Below are 27126 nucleotides of genomic sequence, written 5' to 3'. Positions count from 1 at the left end.
AATGGCCACTGGGCCCAGGAGGTGCCTCTACCTCTGCAACAATGATGCCAGTGACAGAAATGGGAGGTGAGGGTGCTAACATGACCCTAGCCATGGATATACTCAGTGTGAGATTTCTTGTACAGTGTCGAGTTGCAGGTCATTGAAAAATGATTCACAGGTTACATAAAAAATATTTTTTTCTTTTTCTTTGTCCAGATCTGTGATTTAATCATTCCCAATGAAGAAACTCCTACTGAGTGTGTGTGTGAGTGTGTGAGTATGTATGTGAATGTGAGTGTGTGAGAGTATGTGAGTGTGTCTGTGTGTGAGTGTGTCCGTGTCTGTGTTTGTTTTCAGAGGAAGGAAATCAGGCCAGGTCCTCCTATCTCAAAAACCTGCCTTCTATACAGAGCGTGGTGAGACCTCTCCACAATGGGAGACAGTCTACAAAAATCACACTAAGTGCTTCACTTCACTGCAAATACAGGCTCCAACACTACCTGGCTGGCTCCTATTGTCTTTGTGCCTTACTTTCCTCATCTACACAAGACTGGACTCAGTGGCCTACTGGGTCCTTCCATCTAATCCACGATCCAAGATCCTGTTCAGATTTGTTACATTTGGAGGGGGGAAGGGGGAAAGAGCTAGGGTAAGCTACCATTTTTTTTTTGTGCAAAAGCTGTGTTCTAGAAAAATTGTACACCAATTGAATTTATATAAGCTAAATTATTTATTTATGTACTCATTTATTTGATGCTCTTGAGTGGGCCAGGTATTTATTTATTTTTAATTTTAATTTTATTTAATTTTTTTTTTGTGGGGCAATGAGGGTTAAGTGACTTGTCCAGGGTCACACAGCTAGTAAGTGTCCTCCTGAATCCAGGGTCGATACTTTATCCACTGGGCCACCTAGCTGCCCCCTGGCCAGGTATATAAATGCATTCTGGGGTGAATCCTTCAACAAAATGAATTCTTCTAATGCAAACACCTAAGTTATCCCTTCCCTTTTTGGAAGGAAATAAATTCAGATGTCTGTATATTAAATGTCTTTTTTTTTTCTTTTGGTCTCAGGCCCCCTTAAAAGCTTTTGTATATGTGGGTTATATATCTATCAATATTTACCACATTAGACCTGATAATTTGAAAAATATTTATTGATTCATTTAAAAATAATAATCAACCCATTATACTTGTGTATACTTTTTATGAATAACTACATTTTCCAAAGTAAAAAAATTAGCAAGAAGAGTGACATCGTTTTACATATTTTTCCAAATCTCTTTAATGTCTGGCTTAAGAGAGGACGGCTGGATTCTTTTATCTGCTTCTGCCTTCAATCCATTGCAATATGTTGTTTTGAAGTAGAAGAAAATCTGGCCTCACAGAGATATGTAGTTAGAAAATATGTGTTTTAATGGGCATATAAGATCTGATATCATTTTGAAAATTGCTTTGACTTCTTGGATCATCTGAAAGGGCCTCAGGGACCCCCAGGGCTCCTCTACTTGGAGACCACTAACCTTAACCATCCCACTGGCCAAGTAAAGGAGAGAGAAAATACCCACACCATAGCAATAGCTAGGAGAAGGATAAGCTTAGACACTCATCTTCTAGGCTGATGAATGTTTCCAGAGGAAAGAGAATAAAACGCACTTCCCTGGTATCACTAAGAAGTTAGAAACCACAGGTGTGGAATGTTACATACACTCTCTGATGTGGGGGCTGTTTTTAACTGTTTTTCTTTGTAACAAGGGGGAAGAGGAATTTCTTTGTAACAAGGTTGGCAGATTGGAAGTGGGAAAAGCCTGTGATGTGAGAAGCAAATGGCTTCAATACGATTCAGAAAAGACTCAAGACACCAAAAAGATACATTAGAAATTTAACTTACTTGAGTAATACTCCTTCGGCAATCATTGTAAACAAAATGGAGAACCTTCGCAAGACTGTAAACATTGGCAAGCTATAAAGGAAAAGCCACAAGGCAAAATCAATATACTGCTTTTCTTTTATGACTTAAGGCAAATGATCTTCTGGTTTTGCTAAGCTGACTTATCCATATCAGAGATGTCAACCCCACGGCCCCTATCACTTCCCAATGTAAAATACACACACACAGCCTTGCTCTACTCAGTCTTTACCTAAAATCTCAAAAATAGACTCAGTTTACCCGGTCCAAAGGACTGAAAGGTGGAGGGTTCAATTTAAGCTGAGCACATCCATTTCTGACTCCAATCTTCTGTTCATTATTTAAATTATCTATTTATTCAGTGACTCGGATCTCCTCATTCCACCTGCCTGGAATGTTCTTCCCTTCACTTCCACCTGCGGAAACCCCCAAATCAAATGTCATCTATGTCACCTCCTCCAGCGAGGTGTCACAGTAGAGAGAGTGTTGGACTTGGGAGGCAGGATGGCTTGCGTTTGAATCCTGACTTAAGATACCTACTAGCTGTGCGACCCTGGGCTGGTTACTTACAGCCTCAGTTTCCTCATTTGTAAAATGGGGGTAATCCTAGCAGCTGCCTCTTAAGGTTGTTGTGAGGATCAAATGAGGTGATCTGTGTTGTGTTTTGGGAAAAAAAAAAAGCTATTATTATTCTGTAATGCACCATGTAAATATGTTGGTGATAATGGTGCAGCCTCCTTGAATTCTCTCCTGGTCAGGAGTGACTGGCCCCTTCTCAGGACCCCAAGAGCCTGCTTACACTTCTCTAATGCCCAGCATTTCTCCCATTCCTTTGTGTATTTTGCTTTGGCAAAACCAGATCTCATATCCCCTCACAAACATTGAGCTCCTGGAAGGAAGGGGCCAAGTTATAAGGGTCATTTGTCTCTATCTGTCCCAACTCTGCTTTACAAAGCCTCAGTGCTCAGGAGAGATTTCTGTGTGCATAACTAGCTTTATGGAAGTCCTTGATCCACCTCAGTGCAAACACCACCAACAGCGAATTCAAACCCAGAAAACCAAGTGGCTTCACTTTCATCAGCTCCACTTTTGTTTCCAGAAAAGAAGGGGACTGGACCAGATGGACTCTTGGGTCCCTTCCAACTCTAGATCTATGACCCAGGTTCAAATCCTGGTTCTGCTATTTCCTATGTGGTTCAGTCATATCCAACTCTTTAAGACCCCATTGTGGGTTTTCTTGGCAGATACTGGAGTGGTTTGCCTTTTCCTTTTCCAGTTCATTTTACAGATAAGGAAACTGAGGCAAGCAAGGTTAAGTGACTTGCCCAGGGTCACACAGCGAGTAAGAGTCTAAGGCCAGGACTCAGGAAAATGAGTCTTCCCAACTCCAGGGTGACCCACTATCCACTGCGTCAACTTACTGTGTACCCTCAGACAAATTATTTCACTTCTCTTGGCATCTTTTCCTTATCTCTAAAATGAAAGGGATGAACTAGCTGGCCTCTGAGATTCCTAAATCTATGATCCTAAGTCCCCTCACCTCTCTTTAGCTCAGTTTATCCCTCAATAGTTTGAGTAAAATGATTAGATCAAAGGCATCAAATATGGGCCCCATGTGACCCATAACACTCCCAAGTATATGCCAAACTGGATTAAAATGTAATGGGAATAATTAACAAAATAAATCAAAATACAGTAAAGCATAGTTAATGTTAATATGTGGTTCTCTAAATCAATTTGCACTCACAGTATTTTATTTCTTGCTCTCTCAATGAGTAGAGGAGGGGGTAGAAGAAGGGAGAGAATTTGGAATTGAAAATTTTTTTTGACGGGACAATGAGGGTTAAGTGACTTGTCCAGGGTCACACAGCTAGTAAGTGTCAAGTGTCTGAGGCCAGATTTAAACTCAGGTACTTCTGAACCCAGGGTCAATGATTTATCCACTGTGCCACCTAGCTGCCCTGAAAATAAAAATATTTTTTTTAAATTATTTTTTAACTCCAATATGCACATGGAGTGATCCACAGCTTGGTGGCCCCTGTTTTCTATAGGAACTTGACACCAAAGGTCTGGCTAGCCTGTGAGGCCCTTCCCAGGTCTGACTCTACTACTTCTCTACTATAACAATCTGGCTCCCAAAGTAGCCCCCACCCGGAGACAGGTCATTTCCTCATATTGTCACTTCTGACCAAGTCAGGTCAAGGGAGGATGCCCGGGGATCGTTCTGCCCTCGGCCATAGCTAGATGTAGCCTTTGTCACTAGAATGAAGTCCCAGGGATATCCCTTGTGGTTGAATCTTTAAAACCACACAGAGCCCTTTGAGCAGGAGAAGCAGGAGGTGGGTGTAGCAGGCCAAGGGGGGAACAGGGATGTTCTTTCTTCAGCCAAGAGGCCTGGCTGCCTCTGCCAATGGACTGTCAGTGAGGAGTAAGTCAGCAACTAGATATTTATATCAGGGCTTTGCACAAGGCCCTTTAAGTTCTCAATATGTAGGGAGGGGAGAGCAAAGTTAGCCTTCACCAGCCTCTCCCCAATGTTATTTTTATACCCTGATACAAGCCCTCCAAAGTAAACCTTTCTTCAGCTCTAAATAACCTTCACTGGATTGGGTGGAAAACGCCTCCACTCGGGGCAGCTAGGTGGCGCAGTGGATAGAGCACCGGCCCTGGAGTCAGGAGGACCTGAGTTCAAATCCAACCTCAGACACTTAACACTGACTAGCTGTGTGACCCTGGGCAAGTCACTTAACCCCAATTGCCTCACTTAAAATTTAAAAAAAAGAAAATGCTTCCACTCCATCATCACTATCCTTTGAGCACCTCAGAGAGCACTGGTTCTCTAACAGTGATAGTGAAAACATCTAGCATTTCTAGAGAGCCTGCTCTGTGCCAGGCAGCTGCTTTAAGTGCTTGATAGATCTCATCTCATTTGATCCTCATAACAACCCCTGGGAGGTCAGTGCTATTGTTAGCCCCATTTTACAGATGAGGAAACTGAGGCAGAATTTCTCAGGGTTACTCGGCTGGATTTGAATCCATCTTCCTGATTTCAGGACCAGCGCTGGCTCAAACACCACTTTTGATGCTTACTTCCTTTGCCACTTTGGGAGTTACTTTGTCTCCCTGGGCCTCAGTTTCTTCATCTGTAAAATGAGGGAGTAGAATTAGTCGGCCTCTAGAGGCTCTTCCATGCCTCAATCTCTATGTCTGTAGGAGGGGGCTTGTCTCTAGATGGCTCCTGTGGTCCCAAAGACAAGACAAGACAAGCTTTTGGACATGAACAAATAACTAGACAAATCCTGTCTAAATGATGGTGTGTCCATGAATCATCCAGTCCTGTCTCTAGCACCATTCCCTCCACTGCCCCACAGTCTCTGTTGGCACATTGGTCACTCCCATAGGAGCTTACGAACACACACTATTAATCTCACTAGGAAAATAGGGGAGAGAAAAAAATCAGCCATACTTCAGTTTCTTTGTGCTGAACAGTCCTGTGATTTGGTTCCCAAAATACAGTAGAGGTAGTGGAAATGTCTGGAAAAAGATGTCAAAAGGATAACAACACTCAGTAAAGATAGCTCAAGTCAGGGGAGCCTTTCCAAGGAGCAGCAAGTTGGTTTGTGGGATCAAATTCTTTCAGCCTGGCCTAAAAGGTTAGTGCGCATAAATATTACCAGCCTCCCCACCCCCAGCCACCCAATCAATACTAAACCCCATCCCCCTGCTCTGTGGTGCCCTCGAGAAAAATGGGAAAACTGCAAAATGTCCCTTAACCTTCACCTCATCATTTGCTTAAAATACAATTTGTGCTTATAGATCAAGAGAAAATGGGATGCTGTCCCATCTTCATGAGGAAACAGAAAAAGGCAGAATGAAAAATTTGAGGCTATAATGAAGGCAAAAAACATCTGATAAGCTAGCTAGAGGAACTTAAAAATGGATCGCCCTCCCTGATAAAGAGAACGAATTAATTAAAAACAGAACCAAACTTCCCATTTTGGTTTTCTTCATTAAAAAGAAAGCTTGATCCGTTTTTGAAATGCTATTCAATAAATTCTTCCCCTTGATTAAAACTGACTTTAAATTAAGAAGTGCTCAAAGCTGACTGTCTACTAGAGGTAAAGAAGAGATGGGTATGAACAATGGTTCTTCAAATGAGATCAAGAGGACTCTTCATTCATTTCCTTGTTTCATTTACCTTTCGAGGTATAGTTCTGTCAAAGTCAGGAAACTTTACTACCCTGAGTGCCTTTCCCACCCAGAGGACTATCACCGTCGCCAGCATCTGTGCAAAGAACAAACGTTCACTGTTCAACAAGAAAGACCTTCCCATAATTTGAAACACTACAAACCACTTAATTCTTGAGATTCCAACTAACCTGGCCAAGTCCAACACATAGTGAGGAAGGAAATCTATGCAGATGGTAGGGAAGAGAAGAAGGAAAAAAAAAAACACAAGGTCAGCAAGCTAACAGCACCATTTGATAGTATTAGAATTACAACGGAGACCCAGGGTCTTAATTAAACGCCGAAGGATTTGCCCTTTGGCTAAGGACAAACACTGAATTTCCTGCTGAAAAACTTGCCTGGGCCAAGGGGCAAAGCAACCACCCGGACTTGGTAGCCTTGGGTGGCAACCTGCCTGGGCTTGTGCGGTTGCAATGTCTGTTGGTGCCCTCAGGAAGTTAAGATAGACTTCTAGTTGGCTTAGCGCTTTCCCAGCCTCAATAAATATACCCGCCGGAATACCGGAAAACAAGATTAAAATCACTGGAAAATTAATCTACTAATGCAACCACGGTCACATAGCGTTTGCACCTCGTGAAGGCAAAGACAAGCTCGAGAAATAGAATGGCCGGGTTGTTGGTTGTGGTCGTTGTCGTTTTAATTCTGGTCGACTTCAATGTCTATTTCAATCGGCCCTTCCCATTGCCAGGCAAAGATAGAACGTTCAGTAGCAAGTTTGCCCCAGTAGTTAGTAACTGATCACTTTCACTGTCACTGATCAGTTTCACCTCCATTGATCAGTTTCCCGTTTAAAGGGATCTGCAGAGAAAGCAACGGGAGGGTGCTCTTTCCCAAAACATGGTAAATTAATCTCTCACTCCTTCCTTCTCCTCCCTACCCCTCGTCCCCACTCCACCTCTCTTAGAAAAAAACTCAGGCCCGGGGGATGAGGTGACATTTGCAGAGCAGCAGCCAAGGGGAGTCAGGGTTCTCCCAAGCCCACACACGCCCGCGCACACACGGGCACCAGCAAGCACAACTCGGCGATGCCATGGCAGACAGGCTGCCTCGGCCGCCGCCGCCGCCGCCGCCGCAGTAGAGGAGGGGATGGGCGGCCGTTGGCTGCTGCTGCTGCTGCTGCTGCGTCCAGGCAGCGCACGAGTTAAGGTACAATCCCCTTTCCTGGCTCCGGCTGAACTTTGTTAATCTTCAACTTTGGCAGCGGCGGCGCAAAGTCTACGGCTCCCCGCCCGCCCCGCCGCCTCGCCACCCGCCTGCCCGCTGCTCCAGGCAGCCTCCGCCCGGCTGCTGGCTACCTGTAGCTGGTGAGCACGCTCTTGTTCACCACGACAATGAGAAAGGAGCTCACGCCGTAAAAGCCGGCGGCCAGCAGCTTCAGGAACACGGTCAGCGTTTCGGCCGACGCCATCCGCAGCTCCTCCTCATCTCTGGCAGTGGAGGATCTAGCGGGGGCTTCTCCTTTAACCCGAGCATGCTGACGTCTATGAACTTCCGCCATGGCTGGGGCTGCTGCTGCTGCTGCTGGAGCTGCTGCTGCTCAGAGCTGCTGCTGCTTGCAGCTGCTGCTGCTGCTACGGAGACCGCCGCGGCTGAAAGTCTAGCAGAGGAGGGGAGGCAAAGGCACCTCCACTGGGAGGCGCGCGCTCCTGGGCGGGCCGGGAGGGTTGGAACCAGGGGAGGGGCGGGGGAGGGGGAGCGGAGGAGAGGAGGGAGGAGGAAGAGAAGGAGGAGGAGGAGGAGGAGGAGGAGGAGGGGGCGGGGACAGACACTCTCCAGCCCAGCGGCCGGCTCCGCCCCCGCTTCTCCAGCCCAGGAAGGCCAGAAACCAGGCTCTGTCCTCAGGATAAGGGCACCTGGGCTCCACAGCTGGGGCCGCCACTCACACCATCTCGGACGAGGGTCAGGCTTTCCTACCCCTCCTCGGTCAAGGTGCAACCGTTCATTTGCAGAGAGACGGGGAAGAGAGAGCCTGTGGACCAATGTCTGATGGGAAGCTAACCCTGGAGAAGGGAGGATAGGAAAGGAAGTTTCTGATTGGAGCGCACTCGCTCTCCCTTCAGCATCCCTCCTCCTACGTAAACAAACACACTCTTCTCCTCCCCTCCCCCTCTATCCCCTCTTCCTACGTATACAAACACACTCTCCTCTTCCTCCCCCTCCTCCTCCTCTTCCAGGTGGAAGGGAGGGGCCATCTAGTCTAATTCCCTCTATCAGTTAACAAGCATTTAGCTAGTGCCTGCTGTGTGCAAATCCTCACTTTATAGTTAAGGAAACTGAGAGGTAAGAGGACTTGCCCTGGTCACTCAGGTGGCAAGTGTCAGAGCTGGGGTTTGAAATCAGTCCCCCTTGTGCAAGAGCTCCTCCCATTCCTCCTTGAATCGTCCTGGTTTCTCTCCTAGAATATCTCCAATTTATCTTGCTTATATCTCGTTGTATATAGTTGTTTGTATATTGTCGTTGTATCAGGTTGATGGCATATTGAGCTCCTTGGGGGCAGGCACTGGTTTTTGTCTTCCTTTGTGTGCTGTCTTGGCATAGTGCCTGGCACATAGCAAGTGCTTCCGTGATGTTTGTTGATTAATTTGATTGAACAAGCTGTATTAGACCTCTCTGTGTCTTAGTTTCCATATTTGTAAAAATGAAGGGATTTCATTGCAACTCCAAATCAAAGATTCTGCTCCCCTCCAGGCCCATGCACTTTAAATCTGAGAGACTGGCAAATATTAAATACCTACTGTGTGTCAGACAAATGTTTATAGACAAAGAAAAAAGTAAAATAAAACCTACTCCCAAGTACCTTATCTTAACTGAAAGATGGGAGAGACAGTAGGTTGTAAGCCAGTGGTAATCAAGTCAAACATAAAGGGATCCCTGCTGGCCAGATATTGACCTAGGAAACTGTAGTAGGGATGGATTTAATTGATCAAATTAATTGTGAGTCGTCCCAAAAGAATTACAAGACTTAGTGACTCAGTTTCCTGTTTTATTAGAATACTGTGAGACTACAGGGAGAATACCATAGGAGAAAAGGTATCTCGAATAGGGGGAAGAAAGGTGGTTATATTTATAGTAAGAAAAAATAGGTTATCTCCTCATTATCTTAATCTACTCCTTAAGGTAGTACATGGGAGAGCTTATCCTAATTTGGAATTCTTGGGTTCCTAGGACAACCCCTGAGGCAGGTCCCTTTTTCCCTGGAGGTTTGTTTTTGGGGTCTAAATGTCATAAGGTGAACCTAAGGACACATTTAGCCTTTTCTGCATATGTTCCTAAAGATATGCTTAGACTTGTCAGACCCCTAGGGTCTCTCTGTTTCTGGCATCTCTTTACTTTAAGATCTGGTTTCTAGGTGTCCTGTCATCTAGGAATATTAATAGCTATTAATGGTTAATGGTCCCTGGTTACTGTCTAAGCTTCTGTTGATAGTCTTGGTTGATAGTAGCCCTCTGGTTACTTAGGTTTTAGTTTTCTCTGTTAACCCTTCTGGCTACTATTGATCAAGTCTTAGGTTATCTGTTAACCCTTTTAGCCTTCTCCATCAGAAACCACAAATTAACTATCTATGTTGTATTGTATTCTTATTTATTTTGTTAAACATTTCTCAATTATAATGTAATCTATGTTAGCTGAGTGACTCTGGGCAAGTCACTTAACCCCACTTGCCCCCCCCAAAAAAAATTATTTACAGTTTTAACTTCCAAATCCTGTTCTTTCTTCCCTCCTCCCCTCCCTCCCTCCCCCCTTCCCTGAGGTGGTAAACAATCTGATATAGATTATACATATGCAAGTATGTAAAACATGACCATATCAGTCATTTTGTATAAGAAAACTTGAATAAAAGAACAAAATGAAAGACAGTAAAAAATAGCCTGCTTCAGTCGGTGTTCCATCAATATCAGTTCTTTCTTTGGAGTTGGCTAGTATAATTCACCATTAGTCCTTTGGGATTGTCTTGGATCACTGTATTGCTGAGAAAAGTTAAGTCATTCACAGTTCTTCATCAAACAATATTACTGTCTCTATGCACAACATTCTCCTGGTTCTGCTCACTTCACTATACATCAGTTCATACAAGTCTTTCCAGGCCTTTCTGAAATCATCCTGCTTGTCATTTCTTATAGCATAATAATGTTCCATCACCATCATATACCACAGCTTGTTTAGCCATTCTCCTATCAATGAGCATTCCTTTGATTTCCAATTCTTAGCCACCACAAGAAGAGCTGCTTTAAAAATTTTTGTACAAATAGGACTTTTTCTCTTTTGGGGGATGCCTTTGGGATATAAGCCTAGCAATGGTATTACTGAATCAGAGGGTGTGCAGTTTTATAGCCCTTTGAGCATAGTTCCAAATTGCTCTCCAGAACGGTTGGATTGGTCCACAATTCCACCAACAGTGAATTAGTCACTTACATTCTTGCTGGGAGAGATAGCAAGTACATAAACAGTAAAGGTATATAAAATAGATACAAGGCAATTTGAAGGAGGGCACAAGCCACTGGGGGAATCAGAAAAGCTTCATGTAGAAGGTGGTAGGTGCCAAATAAAGTCAGGAAGACCCGAGTCCAAATCCAACTTCAGACATTTGCTAGTTGTGTGACTGAGCAAATCACTGAAACTCTGCCTCAGTTTCCTTATCTGAAAAAATAGAGATTAATTTTTATAGCACCTACCTCTCAAAACTGATAAAATATCTGTAAAGCACTTCACACACTTTGAAGTACTACAGAAATGCTAGCTATTTTTTTTTATTATCACTGCAATTGATCCTTAGAAGAAACTAGAAACTAGACATTTTAAAAAGCAGAGGTGAGAAATGAGTATTTTCCAAGTATGAGGACAGTTGGTAGAAAGGCATGGAGGTGGGGGATCAACACCATGTACAGAGGCCAATTCTGTTGGACTCTAGTACCATGAAAGGAAGTAATTAATATTTAATAAGGCTAGAAAAGTAGGGAAGGGTCACTTCTTATGGGTTTGAAGTGCCACACGTTTTATCCTAGAAGTTCGGAGAGCCTCTTAAGTTTATTGAACAGAGTGCTCAGATCTATTCTTTAGGAAAATCATTTTGGCAGTTGTATGGAGGCATCCAGGGAAGTCCAAAGTGCACAGAAAACAATGAGGAGGCTGTTGTGATTATCCAGGCCAGAGGTGAGGGAGGCAGGAGCAAGGGATTAGGCTGAGGTGTGAAGGGCACAAGGTGGGGGTACGGGGAGACAGAAGAGTCCAGTTAGCCATTGGTTGTATTTGTGGAGGAGTCAAGGATGACCCTGAGGTTTGGTTCTTGGCTGCCAGGAAAGATGGTGCTGCCCTCTATAGAAACAGGGAAGTTTGGTAGAAAGGTGAATTTGGAGGAAAGATGATGGTTCTATTTTGGACACGTTGAATTTGGGAAACCTACCTGCATAGTGGGCATGTAAATGCCTATCAGGTATGTTATAGTCGGGATTCTTTTAAATAATTAATAATAACGATGATAAGTAACATTAATATAGCAGCTCCTATATTTTGGGCACTGGGCTAAGCATTGGCTCTACAACAGTGATAATAGCTAGCATTTGTAAAGAGCCTACTATGTGGCTGTACTTTACAAATATCCTCTTATTTGGTCCTCACAACAACCCTGGGAAGTAGGTGGTATTATTTCTCCTATTTTACTGATGGGGAACCTGAGACAAACAGAGGTTAAATGACACATGAGAGTCACACAGCTGGTGTCTGAGGTTGGATTTGAACTCACGTCTCCCTGACTCCAGGCCCAGCACCCCATCCACTACTTCTCATAGCTCCCTCTTTCAGGCATAGTTTAGACTAGGGGTCCTTTCAAACTCCAATTTTATGATTCTGTGGATTGAATGATCTGGCTGGGGTCTGACCACAGGAGAGGGACTCTTAGCCAGTTGATCCTAAGGAAAGAGTATTGGATTTGGAGTGAGAGAACATGAGCTCCAATAAGTAGCTCAACTACTTACTCCGTGTCACCTTGGGCAAGTGTCTGAACTTCTCAGGGTCTCAGATTGTTCATTTTTTGGTGACAGGTCACAGAATATGTTGTTGGAAGAGGCCTCAGTAATCGGGTCCAACCCGGACATTGAAGAATCCCCACAAGGACCAGGAACTACCACCTTGGGAGGCAGCTTATTCTGCCTTGGACATCTCTCATTGTTATATTTGTTGTTGATCAGCCATCTGATCATGGCCCCTTTTGGGGTTTTCTTGGCAAAGATACTGGAGTGGTTTGCCATTTCCTTTTGCAGCTCATTTTACAGATGAGGAAAATGAAGCAAATAGGGTAAAGTGACTTGTCCAGGGTCACACAGTTAAGAATCATCTGAGACTGGATTAGAACTCAGGTCTTTCTGATTGTAGACCCAGTGCTCTATCCACTGTACCACCTAGCTCCCCCTCATTGTTATAGATCAATATAATATCAATTGTCATGCATTGTTCCTGGTTCTACCATTTGGAACCAAGGGAAGCAAGTCTAAGTCTAATCCCTCTTTGAAGCTGCCAGAGCCCCCCAAGTCTTTACTTCTCCAGGTTAAGGACTCTTACTTCCTTCATGGCACAGATTTGGGTCTGGAACCCGGGTCACATAGTTTAACGTCCCCATTTTGCAGATGTGAAAATTTGGGTCAAGAGAGGCTGAAGGGCTTGCCCAAAGTCACTGAAGCGCCCGGCCTGGAGACAGACTGGGCAGGCCCTAGCTGGGTGACCCTGGATAAAGGCCCCACCCTTTCTGGCACTCACTTTCCTCATCTGTAAGAGGGGGGTGCGGTCTCTGAGATCTCACCCATCTCCAAATCTATTATTCTGTCACCCAGCTCTGTCTGAGGGGAAATGAAAGAAATCCTGCTGGAAAGGGGGGGGGGTGGTGTTGGGGGGAGGGGGTGGAAGAGGAGCCGGCCTGTGGCAGGCTTTCAGTTGAAGCAAGGCCAGCCAGTTTGTCTTTTATTCTGGAGACAAGAGTCCCTCGACGTTACTGGGCATGAGGGTCGTGGGGCCTGATGTTGCCCTTGTGAGGGATAGGAGAAGACCGGGGGCAGGGCGGCCATGCTGGAGGCTCTCTCCAGGCAAGAAGCAACCTGGCCATGAAGTTGGACATCGGCTACTGGGAGTGGAAAGAAGAGGACGAGGAGAGAGGTTTGCTCTCAATAGCACCAGAGCCGAAGCAAAGTTCCATGACTTTCTCCAGCGATGATGAACGGCCTAATCTGGGGGATATGGCAGACAGTCCAGGAAGTCAGAAGTGGGGGAGGAGGAATCTCACCAACTCAACCAGGCAGGCTGGGGAGGGAGGCAAGTGGCAAGTGAAGGGAGAGAGTAGAATGAACCAGGGAAACAGGGAGGGCTGAGCCTACTCAAGGTCAAAGAGCTAGGCTCAGTAGGTGCAAGATAATGGAGCAGGGAGAAGGTGTTTGTGTGTGTCTGTGTGTATATATACACATACATATATGTATATTTGTGTAATACTATAGAATATAATTATCATGTTTATATAGATATTAATATATTTATAAATTATATTAATATAAACATATTGTGTATAAATATATTTCTATATACACACAAACATATACATACACATACACACAATATTATATGCATGTATGCATGTATATATGTATGTGTACACACATCTATCTGTGGCAGAAAGTATGGAATAAGCTATATTTCCTTTCCGCACAAAAATTAGAGAAAGGTCAGAGATTTCAGGGAGAGTAGAGAGAAAATAGTTTTAAAATGGAATTGAATTGAAAAAACAAAAGTAAAATGGAAAGCAAGGAAGAAACTAGGAAAGAAAATTTGGTAAGGGGGAAAGAATAAGAAGCAAGTTAATCCTCAGAGCCATATATTAACAAACAACACACTTTTCCATAGGTATATTAGGCATAGGTAAATGAGTATAACTGGATTCATTTCTTTCTCCCTCTCCCTCTCTCTCTCTCCCTCTCCCTCTCTCTCCCCCTCCCCTTTCTCTCCCCATAGAAGTTTTGTATTTTTCCATCTGGATTAAACTAATTATTGACTCTACCTAAGTAAACCAACAAGCATTAAATCCTAATTCCATGGAAATTTAGAACCTTTTGTATTACTTGTTCAACCAGTCTTCTCTTTCTTTCTCCATTTCTCACTCTTAATGACACACTCAGGCAACGATAAGAAATACAATAATGACAATTCTTTAAAAAGGAGCAGTGAGGGGTTAATACTGAACATCAATGCAACCCAATAAGCATGCTTATTAACTATTTACTTTGACTATTTTGGAGTATATTCCCAATGATTGGATCAAAATTTATTTTTGTAACTTTTATTATGAACTCACTTGATCCTTCCATCCCAGCTAGCTATCATCCTAGTTTTCTTCTGCCCTTTGTGGCCAAACTCCTTGAAAAGGTGGTCTACAATGGGGGCCTCCACTGTTTCCTCTCACTTTTCCCCTCACTCTTTCCTCAACCCCTTATAATCTTCTATCTCCAAAGCTACCAGTCATCTCTTGGTGGCCAAATCCAGTGGCCTTTCTCTTTTTTTTTTTTTTAAAGTGAGGCAATTGGGGTTAAGTGACTTGCCCAGGGTCACACAGCCAGTAAGTGTTAAGTGTCTGAGGCCGGATTTGAACTCAGGTACTCCTGACTCCAGGGCCGGTGCTCTATCCACTGCGCCACCTAGCTGCCCCTCCAGTGGCCTTTCTCAAGCCTCTTTCTCCTTGTCCTTTCTGCAGCCTTTGTCTCTATTGATTGCTTCTCCTTGATATTCTCCTCTTCTCTCCTGGTTCTCCTCCTGCTTCTCTGACTCATCTTCCTCGGTCTCCTTTTCTGGATCTGCCTCCATATCTTGCCCATAATGGTGGGTGTTTCTCTGGGCTCTGTCCTGGGCCCTCTTCTTTTCTCCTTCTATATGACTTCACTTAGTGATCTCATCAGTTTCCATGGATTTAGTGACCATTTTCTACACCGATGAGGATTCTCAAATCTACCTATTCTGCCCTAACGTCTCTGCCAACCTTCAATCTTGCATCTCCCAATGTCTGTCAGATATCTCAAACTGGATGTCCCATAGACAGCTTAAGCCCAATATGTCCAAAGATGAACTCATCTTTCTCCCTTCCTACCTTTCCTATTATTACTACTGAGGGAAACATCTTCCCCCCAGTCCCTCAGGCTCCCAGCCTGGGAGTCTTCACTTTCTCCCCTCACCCCCATATCCAAGATGGTGCCAAAGCTTGTAGATTTTGCCTTTAAAATCTCTCTCTAATATGCCTCCTTCTCTCCTTTCATACTGCACCACTCTCCAGTGCTTAGCACAGTGCCTGGCACACAGTGACTGCTTAATAAATACTTATTGACTGAATAATTGATTACTACCAGATTGTTCCTCAAAAAGATTTTACAAGCTTGCAATTATACTAGCAATGAATGAATATGAAGTGGAACACAACTGACCAACTAAACAACAACTTGCTTGGCCACAATATCCTGGCCTTGAGTTTCATTGATTTTGATCCTTTTTTTTTCCTCCTCATTTGATGGGTGTGGACATGAATACCACACCTTTGAGGAGCATTGAAAACAAGATATGAGCTTTCTCCTATAAGAAAACAAAGAGAAAAATAGTATTTGTGCAATAGCTTACACCTTCTACTATTACTAATGACAGGTTTTGAATCTACCCTTTGAATGCCAGAGGAAAGAAACTTCCTTCATTCCTTCTGAGGCCAATCTAACAAAAGCAGGATTTGCAGAACAAATGATTGGGGAGAGTATCACTAGATTCTTCTCTCATCAGACAACCTCTGGGGCATAGTAATTACTTTTAGGTTTCACATCTTAGAAAGGGCATTGATAAGTTAGAATTAGTCTGGAGGAGACTGAGCAGCATAGGGAGGGCCCTTGAGACTGATATAAGAGGATTAGTTGGAGAAATTGAGGCTGTTTAGTTGGGAGAAGAGTTGAGAGTGGAGGAAACATAACAGTGATATTTAAGTATTTGAAAAGGAATTAGACAGTAATCAAAGAATAGAAGCAGGAGTGGAAGGTGGAAGTCGCCTAGAGGCATATTTATGTTTGATGAAAGGAAAAGTTTCCTACCTTTAGAGCTGCCCTAAATTGAAAAGGACTACCACAGGAGAAAATATTATTGCATGGCTACTTCAGGGATATATGGAAGAAGTTATTCCTCTTCAGACATGGCCCTGAATGGATGGCCTCTGAAATCTTCCCTAGCTCTGAGATTCTAGGAGTTGGTAAATGGGACCCTCTCTGACTTTAGCTGGACTGGTTCTTGGACTGATGAGAGGGAGGCAATGTTGACCTGTATTCTGTTCAGAGTTTATGCTCTGCTGTCCAATTTTTGAGTGAAGCCACACAGAGAATGGACCAGATGGTCTCAGAAATCCCTTCCAATTCTGGTGTTCTGAAAGTCTCTTCACCATGATAAAGGCTCCAAGTTGGACTTTGTGGAGGGAAGACTCTTTGTAAACACTAGCTGAGAGCCTGCAGCATTCTCCTGTGATGTAAGATCTGGAATCCTACTCTTAAGGAAGGGCAGGCTAAACATTTTGTGGGAGTAATGATCTGAAAACAAAGCTGATGTCCCTTGATTGGGGAATGAATGGATAAACAATTCTGGTAGATAAATACAATATAATATGGCTGCATCATAAGAAATGATGAAGCTTGGTATGAATTGAAACAGAATAAAGTAAGCAGATCTGGGAAAATAATAAACATAGTGATTGCAATCACATAACTGGAAAGAAGAAAAAAAAAACAGAAATTGAACACTATATAGTTAGGATCACAAAGCATGGTACCAGAAGAGAACTGATTAAAAATACCACAGGCAAAAGATACAGGTTTACAAGCAAGAATGACTTGCCAGCAAGTCATTCATTAAAATGATGGATCTTTAATGAAATAGAGAACTTTCAAGCATTCCTGATGAAAAGACCAAAGCTAAGTAAAAACTTTGAAATACAAACACAGTAATCAAGAGAAGCATAAAAAAGGTGAACATAAATGAATAATAAGAAGGGAGCAAACAAGAGTGACTTGTTTACATTTTAATATGGGAAAGGGGTGTTTGTGTCCCTTCAGGACCCTAGTATCATTAAGAATCATAGAAGGAATTGAATAAGACAGAAGGCTTGGGAATCAAATTGTTAGGTATTAATGATCTTAGAAGAAGAAAAGGAAGGGAAGAAACAAGGAATACCCTAAGGAGAAATAGGGGGAGGAAAGACAAGGGAAATTATCTCACATAATTGGGGTGTACAAAAAGACTATATAAACAGAGAGAAATGGAGACATTTAAGCATCACTTTCATCTGAACTTGTCAGAGAATAGAATACACAGAGTTCTGTATAGAGATACATTTCATTCAACACGGAAGTAGAAGGGAACAGGGAAGGGAAGTATATAGATGAAGATTAGATTTGGAAAGCGATTGGTCATATACAACACAAACCCTAACCTTAGAGGGTGGATCCCCAAAAAGGGTTGAAAATAAAAGAAAGAGGGGCAGCTAGGTGGTGCAGTGGATAGAGCACTGGCCCTAGAGTCAGGAGTACCTGAGTTCAAATCCGGCCTCAGACACTTAACACTTACTACCTGTGTGACCCTGGGCAAGTCACTTAACCCCAATTGCCTCACTAAAAAAATTTAAAAAAAAGAAAAAAGAAAATAAAAGAATGGGTAAGAACCCATGACTCTACTCTGGATAAGGGGAAGAAAAGTGGGATAGAGGAACAGAAGTAGATAGAACCAAGCACAGAGCATTAGTGCTGAGCATACTCCTCATTTACCACCCTCTTTTTTTGTAAAGAGTTGATAGGAAACAAAAAGCACAAATGAATAGGATGGAGAGAAATATAAAATACTCACAGCTGTGAATGAGTGGGATGAACTCACCCATAAAATAGAAGATAGCAGAACAGATTAGAAAGCAGAATACAACAACACAATGTTTACAAGAAACACACTTAAAACTTAAAGATTTTATAAGGGATTTATCTCACGTGAATAAGACAGGAGTAGCAATCTTGGCCACAGATAAGGTAATAGCAAAAACTACATTAATTAAAAGAGATACGTAGGGACATTACATTATGCTAAAACATACCACAAACGATGAATTAATATCAGTACTTCACATATACACATAAATGAGTAGTTTCAGTCTCTAAATACTAAAAGGAAAAACTAAGTGACACACACTTAGGCAGCAAAACTAATAGTAAGTGACTTCAATTTACCACTTTCAGATCTAGTCAAATCTAACAAAAACCAAAAAAAAAGTGTAGGACCTGCATAGAATTTTGGGAAAGCTAGACATGAAAGACTTCAAGCAATTATGGAATAAGGATAAAATACTTCTCAGAAACTTTGGCACCTTTACAAAAACTTAAGATGTATTAGGGAATTAAATTTATCACAAAGAAATAAAGCAAGGCATAAATATTAAACAAATCTTTTAATTGACCACAAAATAATAAAAGAAATTATATTCAGTAAAGGACTGCAGTAGAAACAAGTTAAAATGAACTGGAAAGTAGATAATTCAAACCTATAGAATTGGTGGGTCAAAGAACAAATCATAGAAAAAAATAATTTCTTTAAATATAATTACAGCAATGAGACAATATACTAACATTTTGGGGATGCCACAAAAGCAGTCTTTAGGGAAGTTGGCAAAGGGGATAGCTTATCTCTTTACACACTTTCATTAAAAAAAACAACAACAATCAATTGGGCATGCAACCAAAAAAGTAGAAAAATCAACACATTTTAAAAACCACAATTAATCAACAAAATACAAAATCTGAAAATCAAAGAAATGAGCAAAATTGAAAGTAAAAAACCCATTGGATTAATAAAAATAAGAACTATTTAAAATTAATAAAATAAATTACTAGTTAATTTTATTTTTATAAGAAAATTAAATTATCAGCATAAAAGAGAAAAGGAAATTATTAGAGATTATTCTGATCAATTATATGTCAATAAAACTGACAACCTAAATGAAATTGATGAATATTTATCAAAATGTAAAATGCCCAGATATAAACCAAGAAATGGGTAAATTAAAGAGCTCAAACTTAGAAACAGAAATTGTATAAACTATAAGTAAGCTCCTGAAGAAAAAAACAGCTCTGAGACCAGGTTTATAAGAAACTTTTGTCAAATATTAAAAGAAAAGTTCATTCTAATATTACACAAACTATTTGAAAAATAGAAAAATAAAAGGACTTATCAAATTTATTCTATGATTAAAAAAATACAACCTTGAAATTTAAACTAGAGAGAAGGCAAATTATAGGCCAATATGCCTGAAGAATATTGTTATGAAAAATTTAGTTATTACTGGAATAATATTTTAATCTTTCCCAGTTACATGTAAAAATAATTTTTGACTTTTGTTTTAAAAAAATTTATAAGCAATAATATTTTTTTCCACATTCATTTTTGTAAGATTTTGAGTTCCAAATTTTTCTCCCTCCTTCCCTCCCCAAGATAGCAGGCAATCTGATATAGATTATATATGTACAATCATGTTAAACATATTTCCACATTAGTCATGTTGTGAAAGGAAGAATCAGAACAAAGGGGAAAATCACAAGAAAGAAAAAACAACAGTACAACAAATAAAGCAAAAATAAAATATGCTTCAATCTGTAGTCAGACTCCATAGTTCTTTCTCTGAATGTGTACAGCATTTTCCATCATGAGTCTTTTGGAATTGTCTTGAATCGCATTGTGTTGCTGAGAAGACCCAAGTCATTCACAATTGATCATCACATAATGTTGCTGTTACTGTGTACAATGTTCTCCTGGTTCTGCTCACTTCACTCAGCATCAGTTCATGCAAGTCTTTCCAGGTTTTTCTGAAATCAGCCTACTCATCATTTCTTATGCCACAATAGTATTCCATCACAATTATATACCACAGCTTATTTAGCCATTCCCCAATTGATTGCCATTGCCTCAATTTCCAACTCTTTGCCACCACAAAAAGAGCTGCTATAAATATTTTTGTGCATGTAGGTCCTTTTCCCTTTTATATAATCTTTTTGAGATATAGAATAAGTAGTGGTATCATTAGGTTAAAAAGTATGCACAGTTTTATAGCTCTTTGGGCATAGTTCTAAATGGATATCCAGAATGGTTGGTTCAGTTCACAACTCCACCAATAGTGCATTAGTGTTCCAATTTTCCAACATCTCCAAAATTTATCATTTTCCCTTTTGTCATATTAGCCAATCTGATAGGTGTGAGGTGGTACCTCAGTTGTTTTCATTTGTATTTCTTTGATCAATAGTGATTTAGAACATTTTTTCAAAGGATTATAGATAGCTTTAACTTCTTTATCAGAAAACTGACTTTTCATATCCTTTGGGGATCCTTTTATTAATTGGGGAATTACTTGTATTCTTATTAATTTGATTCAGTTCTCTATATATTTGAGAAATGAGGCCTTTATCAAAAACATCAACTATATCTTCCCAGCTTTCTGCTCTCCTTCTGCAATGGTTTTGTTTGTGCAAAACCTTTTTAATTTAATGTAATCAAAATTATCCATTTTGCATTTATAATGTTCTTTATCTCCTGTTTAGTTGTAAATTCATCCCCTCTCCATAAACATGACAGGTAAACTACTCCTTCCTCTCCCAATTTGCCTATGGTATTACCCTTTATGTCTAAATCATGTACCCATTTTGGCCTTATTTTGGTATACAGTGTAAGATGTTGGTCTATGCTTAGTTTCTGCCATACTATCTTCCAGTTTTCCCAGCAGTTTTTTGTCAAAAAGTGAGTTCTTACCCCAGACGTTGGAGTCTTTGGGTTTATCAAACAGTAGCTTACTATAGTCATTTACTACTGTGTCTTGTGTGCCTAACCTATTGTAACGATTGGAATGATGCCACCTGCTGGAGACTTACTGTAGAAGAGTTCCGCCCATGAAACGAAGGTCTTTGAGAGCAAGACCAGGAGTCTTTTCTTTGGCATCAGGAAGTGACGCGGACTAGTGGGAGGAGGAAGGAAGAGACTGGCGCTCACTCTGAGGCTCTTTCCTCTGGACTCTGGCGGAGAGCGGAGCTAGAAATGTGCTCTCCCTTTAATAGATAAGAATCTAGGCCTTTCTCTCTCTCTTTACCAAATTCTTATTCTCCTTAATAAATGCTTAAAAGTCTAACTCTTGCTAAAGCTTATAATTTATTGGCGACCACTCATTAGATATTTTAGACAGACTAGCTAGAATTTTAGCCCTTCACAGATGGCGACCACCAAGGGACTCGAACCCTCAATCTTCTGATCTTCTGGTTGGGTAAGAAATTTCCCCTACCCTCTCCCTTGAACTGCTAAATACTGGCGTACTGGCTGTGTTTTCCCCTTAAATTTTTTCAAATGGACCTTTTAAACTCCCTAATTACCCTATTTTTGATTTTAGTCTGTTTAACCAGACAAATGGGAGATAAGATCATGTTAATGCTTTGTTTTTGTGGATTTTCTATTTTTATTTTTATTTTTGTTAAAAGAGCCAGCAACTTACTCACACAAGGAAATATCTCTCCCTCTCCCAACCATGCTTTTTCAGAGAACCCTTGCACTCCTGTATTTTTTTCAAATTCTAATGCTGAGAGATTCTCTAATTTTGCATGCCTAGAGGCAATGACCCAACCTCTAGAAGCTTTTTATCCCCTAGGAGTGGGGGTAGGGCCTGAGTTCAAAATCAAGTCTGATTCAAATTGTGCTGGTCCCTCCCCTCCTCTCCAGACCCCACCCTCTACTCCTCCCATGGCCAAGCCCATTGCTTCCCCTTCCCGGCAAGTCCAGAGATCTAATGCTCATGCTCAACTTTCTCTAACTACATTTGCAGCTTCAGGCTCAGCCCTTCCCCAGCCTGGCTGTGCTTGAGACAACCTTAGAAAGCCCTTTAAATTCCAGATATGCTCGTTTTGTTCATAATTTTGCTAACCTGCTTTTGTCTTTAATTAGTAATCTTATAAAGCATTTGTATGGTGAAAAGACTGACAGACAATATAGAGGGGTTAAAGAAAAACTTAAGCTGAATAAGAATGACAACCATCAACATAGTTCAAGACTCCGCTTCCTTTGCCATGGAAGGGTACATATTTTACAGAAATGTAGAAGTAAGCAGCAAGGTATTGATATGAGTATTGGGGATTTTAGATATCGGAATCAAAAGTGTTCTGAATTCACTCAGAGTATTAATGTTAGTTCAGAGGTTACATAGGATTTCTATGCTATTACATCTACATTTTGAAATTAATGGTATGGGTTTATTTTCATAGAGATTTTCGTGCTTTTGAGATTGTGTTTTATACTTAGTTTTTAAAACAAGGAGAATATTTGTAAAAGTTTTTTATAGTCATATGATCAAGTTTATATTTTATAAGACTCTTATTAATATTAAATTCATATTCATTTAGATTTCCCTAGTTTGAATTTCATTGTCTTTTATTATTCCACGTGTATTTTCTTCTATTCATTCATCTATCTAATTTTGAAACATGGTTTTGATTTCATAATACAATGTTAATTCTAGGAGTATTGTGCTCCCATATTCTGAGTTATTTGTTTTTGTTATTTTTTCTCAACTGATTATTTGATCAAACTCTTTAAAGCATTTCCCTAGCAAATTGTTTGCTATGGCAAGTGTAAATTGATTCTAGAAGTATTATTTTTGATAAGCATATTCAAAAAAAAAGAGGGGAACATTTGTAAAAGTTGTCTTTGAGATTGTGTTGTGCTTTAACTTGTATTTAAATATGTTCAGATTTTTCAAAAAAGTAATTGTATACTAAGTTAAAAAAAGGGGTATTTTTTGAAATTGTTGCATAATTATATATTGTGTTCTGAGTCAAGATGTATTCACATTTTTTGCAATCATTTATTATCAATTTTTAAATCCATATGAGACTTGGATTATGGGAACTTATCATTTAAGACATTAATTGCCTTTATTCTGAGTTATCAGATGCCAGTTGGCCAAGATGCCATCCAATCACAAGAGAAATACATGCAAGAGCAGACACTGAACTGTCACATGAGGGGAGACATGCATGAAGTCAAGGTATGGCCGAGGGAACGGCTTTTGACTAATGTTGAGGTTGGATTCTCTTGGTTTAATATTTTATTTTATTTTTCCCCACAATATTGTACAGATGACTGGAAGTATTCATCCCACCCATCTCACTTCTACACCTGGCTTCTATGCTCCCTCCTATATGCCTGATGCCATGGACATCTCAATCCCATGCATCTGATTAAGTCTGACTCAGTTTCCTCCAATATGTTCGGTGGCATGGACATATATTCCATCCACCTATTTTAAGCCTGGCATACTCCATGGACAGTATATACTGCTCAAGTGTGGGAATGCTCATATCCCATCATTTCTTTGTTCTTTTATGGTAACACCCATAATTATCTCAGGTGTCATGATAAATACACTGTTGAATTTGGCCTTGATACCTGTTACCTATTATATTAGATTTTTTAAATTTCTCATAATGGCATGAGGATGATTAGGCAGATGATGCAAAAAGTGATGAAACAAAGATAAAAATTATTTTTAAAAAATAATATCGCAGCAATTGTCTTCTCAATTACCCTCCATAAAGGGGGACTGTAATAATATTATAATTTTAAAGAATGGTTCAATTTTTGTTTTATTATATGTTTCATGTGTAACAACTAAGATTCTGAATTCCCTTAGACATGTTTTTGAGAACTTTCATTGTTTGATTTGATTATTGACAAAGCTATTTTAAAGTTGTATTAAGCTCAATTTTGTAGGAAATTTTCCTGGCTGATTACCAGCATCCACACATCAACCCCTGAAAAGATTTCCATTCCATGACTACACCTAGAGGACATCTGAGAAAAGACTTTCAGAGACTTTAAATGAACAGTTTTGTGTTGTTGTTGTTGTTGTTGTTTTTTCTCTTTTCTCTTTCTGTTATAATATACACCATCTGTAACATGTATTCTCTGCAGAGGCCCTCCCTTTGCAAGACCAATGTCAAAGCGTCAGTTCATGAGGACAAAAAAATCGCCCCTCTGGACAAAAATTTCCTCTCTTCCTTTTCTATATTGTTATTAACATATTGTTAGTTAGCATAGGTTATTATATTCTGTTATTTTTTACTGTTTCATCAAGGAAACATACTGTTTCTTGAGGAAACAAAGCGGGGAACTGTAACGATTGGAATGACGCCACCTGCTGGAGACTTACTGTAGAAGAGTTCCGCCCATGAAACGAAGGTCTTTGAGGGCAAGACCAGGAGTCTTTTCTTTGGCATCAGGAAGTGACGCGGACTAGTGGGAGGAGGAAGGAAGAGACTGGCGCTCACTCTGAGGCTCTTTCCTCTGGACTCTGGCGGAGAAGGGAGCTAGAAATGTGCTCTCCTTTTAATAGATAGGAATCTAGGCCTTTCTCTCTCTCTTTACCAAATTCTTATTCTCCTTAATAAATGCTTAAAAGTCTAACTCTTGCTAAAGCTTATAATTTATTGGCGACCACTCATTAGATATTTTAGACAGACTAGCTAGAATTTTAGCCCTTCACACTATTCTACCAATTCACTGAGTGATTTCACTTGGTTTCTTAGCCCTTACCAAATAGTTTTGATGATAGCCTCTTTATAATATCATTTTAGATCTGGTATAGCTAGACCACTTTCATTTGTAATTTTTTTTTCATTATTTCACTCGATATTCTTGACCATATGGATTTTGTTATGATTTTTTTCTAGCTCTATAAAATAACTTTTTGGTCATTTGATTGGTATGACACCGAATAAGTAAATTAATTTAGGTAGAATTGTCATTTTTATTATATTAGTTCAGACTACCCATGAGCAATTGATATTCTTCCAATTGCTTGTTCTGATTTTATTTGTGTGAAAAGTGTTTTGTAATTGTGTTCATAAAGTTCCTGGGTCTGTCTTGGCAGGTAGACTTCCAAATATTTTATGTTGTCTACAGTTATTTTAAATGGAATTTCTTTTTCTATCTCTTGTTGCTGGACTTTGTTGCTCATATGTAGAAATGCTGATATTAATATGGGTTTATTTTATATCCTATAATTGCTAAAATTGTTAATTGTTTCAACTAGTCTTTTAGTTGATTCTGAAGGATTCTTTAGATATGCCATCATATCATCTGGAAGGAGTGAAAGTTTTATTTCCTCTTTGCCTATTCTAATCCCTTCAATTTCTTTTTCTCCTCTTATTACAAAACAACATTTCTAGTACAATATTGAATAATAGTGGTGATAATGGAAATCCTTGTTTCACCCTTGATCTTATTAGAAACACTTTTAACTTATCCCCATTACATATAATACTTGCTCATGGTTTTAGATAAATACTGCTTATTATTTTAAGGAAAGATCCATTTATTCCTATACTTTTTAGTGTTTTTAATAGGGATGGGTGCTGTGTTTTATCAAAAGCTTTCCCTGCACCCATTGAGATAATCATATGATTTTGGTTAGTTGTATTATTGATGTGGTCAATTATGTTGAGAGTTATCCTAATATTGAACCTAATATTGAGTTCCAAATTCTCTCCCTCCCTCCTTCCATTTCCTCCCTTCATTCCAGAAATGGCAAGCAATTTGATATGTTATATGTTTGAAACTATGCAAAAATATCTCCATATTAGTCACTTTGCAAAAGAAAATACAGAACAAACAAAAGCCCAGGAAAAAAATAAAGAGAAAAATAATATGCTTCAATCTGCATCCGTACAGATTGAAGTATATTATTTTTCACTTTATTTTTTTTCTCTGGAGGTGGTGATTTGCTTATGGTATCACCATTTAACCCTAATTAATTTACCCATTCTGACCTTATTTTGGTATATGGTATGAAATGGTGGTCTGTACCTAGTTTCTGCCATACTGGTTTCCCGTTTTCCTGTTTTCCCATCAGTTTTTGTCAAATAATGAGGTTTTTCCCAAAAGCGTGGGTCTGTGGGTCTATCAAACCCTAGATTAATGTAGTAATTTACTACCGTAAATTTTTCACCATAAATCCTTTGGGATTGTCTTGGATCATTGCATTGTTGAGAATAGTCATTCACAGTTCATCATACAAAATTACTGTTACCATGTATAATGTTCTCTTGGTTCTGTTCACTTCACTCAGCATCAGTTCATTTAAGTCTTTCCAGGTTTTTCTGAAATCACCCTGCTCATCATTTCTTATAGCACAATAGTATTCCATTATATCCATATACCATGACTTGTTCAGTCATTCCCCAATTGATGGACATCCCCTTGATTTCCAATTCTTTGCCACCACAAAAAGAGAGACTATAAATATTTTTGTACAAATAGGTCTTTTCCCTTTAAAAATATTTTTGAGGTATAGACCTAGTAATGGTATTGCTGGATCAAAGGGTATGCATGATTTTATAGCCCTTTGGGCATAGCTCCAAATTGATCTCCAGAATGGTTGGATCACTTCACAACTCCACCAACAGTGCATTAGTGTCCCAGTTTTCCTGCATTTCCTTCAACATTAATAATTTTCCTTTTGTGTAATATTAGCCAATATGATAGGTGTGAGGTAGTACCTCAGAGTTATTTTAATTTGCATTTCTCTCATTAGTAGTGATTTAGGGCATTTTTTTATATAACTATAGATAGCTTTGATTTCTTGATCTGAAAACTGCCTGTTGATATATTTCACTCAGTTGTCTGTATATTTGTTTTGTTTGTTTTTTGCAGGGCAATGGGGGTTAAGTGACTTGCCCAGGGTCACACAGCTAGTAAGTGTCAAGTGTCTGAGGCTGGATTTGAACTCAGGTCCTCCTGAATCCAGGGCTGGCGCTTTATCCACTGTGCCACCTAGCTTCCCCCCTAGTTGTCTGTATATTTGAAAAATGAGGCCTTTATCAGAAATACTTGTTATAAACATTTTCCCACTAGTTTTCTGCTTTCCTTCCAACTGTTCT

General features: G+C 40.1%; 1 protein-coding gene across 3 annotated transcripts in view; it reads right to left on the bottom strand.

The window, feature by feature from the left end:
* SLC35D1 (solute carrier family 35 member D1) overlaps positions 1-8003 on the bottom strand; it is a 60379-nt gene extending 52376 nt beyond the window's left edge. Inside the window, exons 1-5 of one of the 3 annotated variants that reach the window (XM_044001996.1) lie at positions 7432-8003; positions 6268-6301; positions 6087-6173; positions 5355-5422; positions 1871-1942 (exon numbers count right to left, since the gene is read on the bottom strand). In XM_044001996.1, the coding sequence (XP_043857931.1) occupies positions 1871-1942; positions 5355-5422; positions 6087-6173; positions 6268-6301; positions 7432-7634 (464 nt within the window). In that variant the 5' untranslated portion in view covers positions 7635-8003. Of the gene's footprint in view, positions 1-1870; positions 1943-5354; positions 5423-6086; positions 6174-6267; positions 6302-7031; positions 7386-7431 lie in introns of those variants that run through there. The other 2 variants (XM_044001997.1, XM_044001998.1) reach the window with 2 other exon arrangements.
* Positions 8004-27126: the final 19123 nt, after the last annotated feature.

Source organism: Dromiciops gliroides, chromosome 4 (genome assembly GCF_019393635.1).
Source record: "Dromiciops gliroides isolate mDroGli1 chromosome 4, mDroGli1.pri, whole genome shotgun sequence".
NCBI classification, from domain to species: Eukaryota; Metazoa; Chordata; class Mammalia; order Microbiotheria; family Microbiotheriidae; genus Dromiciops; species Dromiciops gliroides.
Note: the sequence above shows the minus strand (reverse complement) of the source record. Positions and strands in the feature narration are given on the sequence as shown.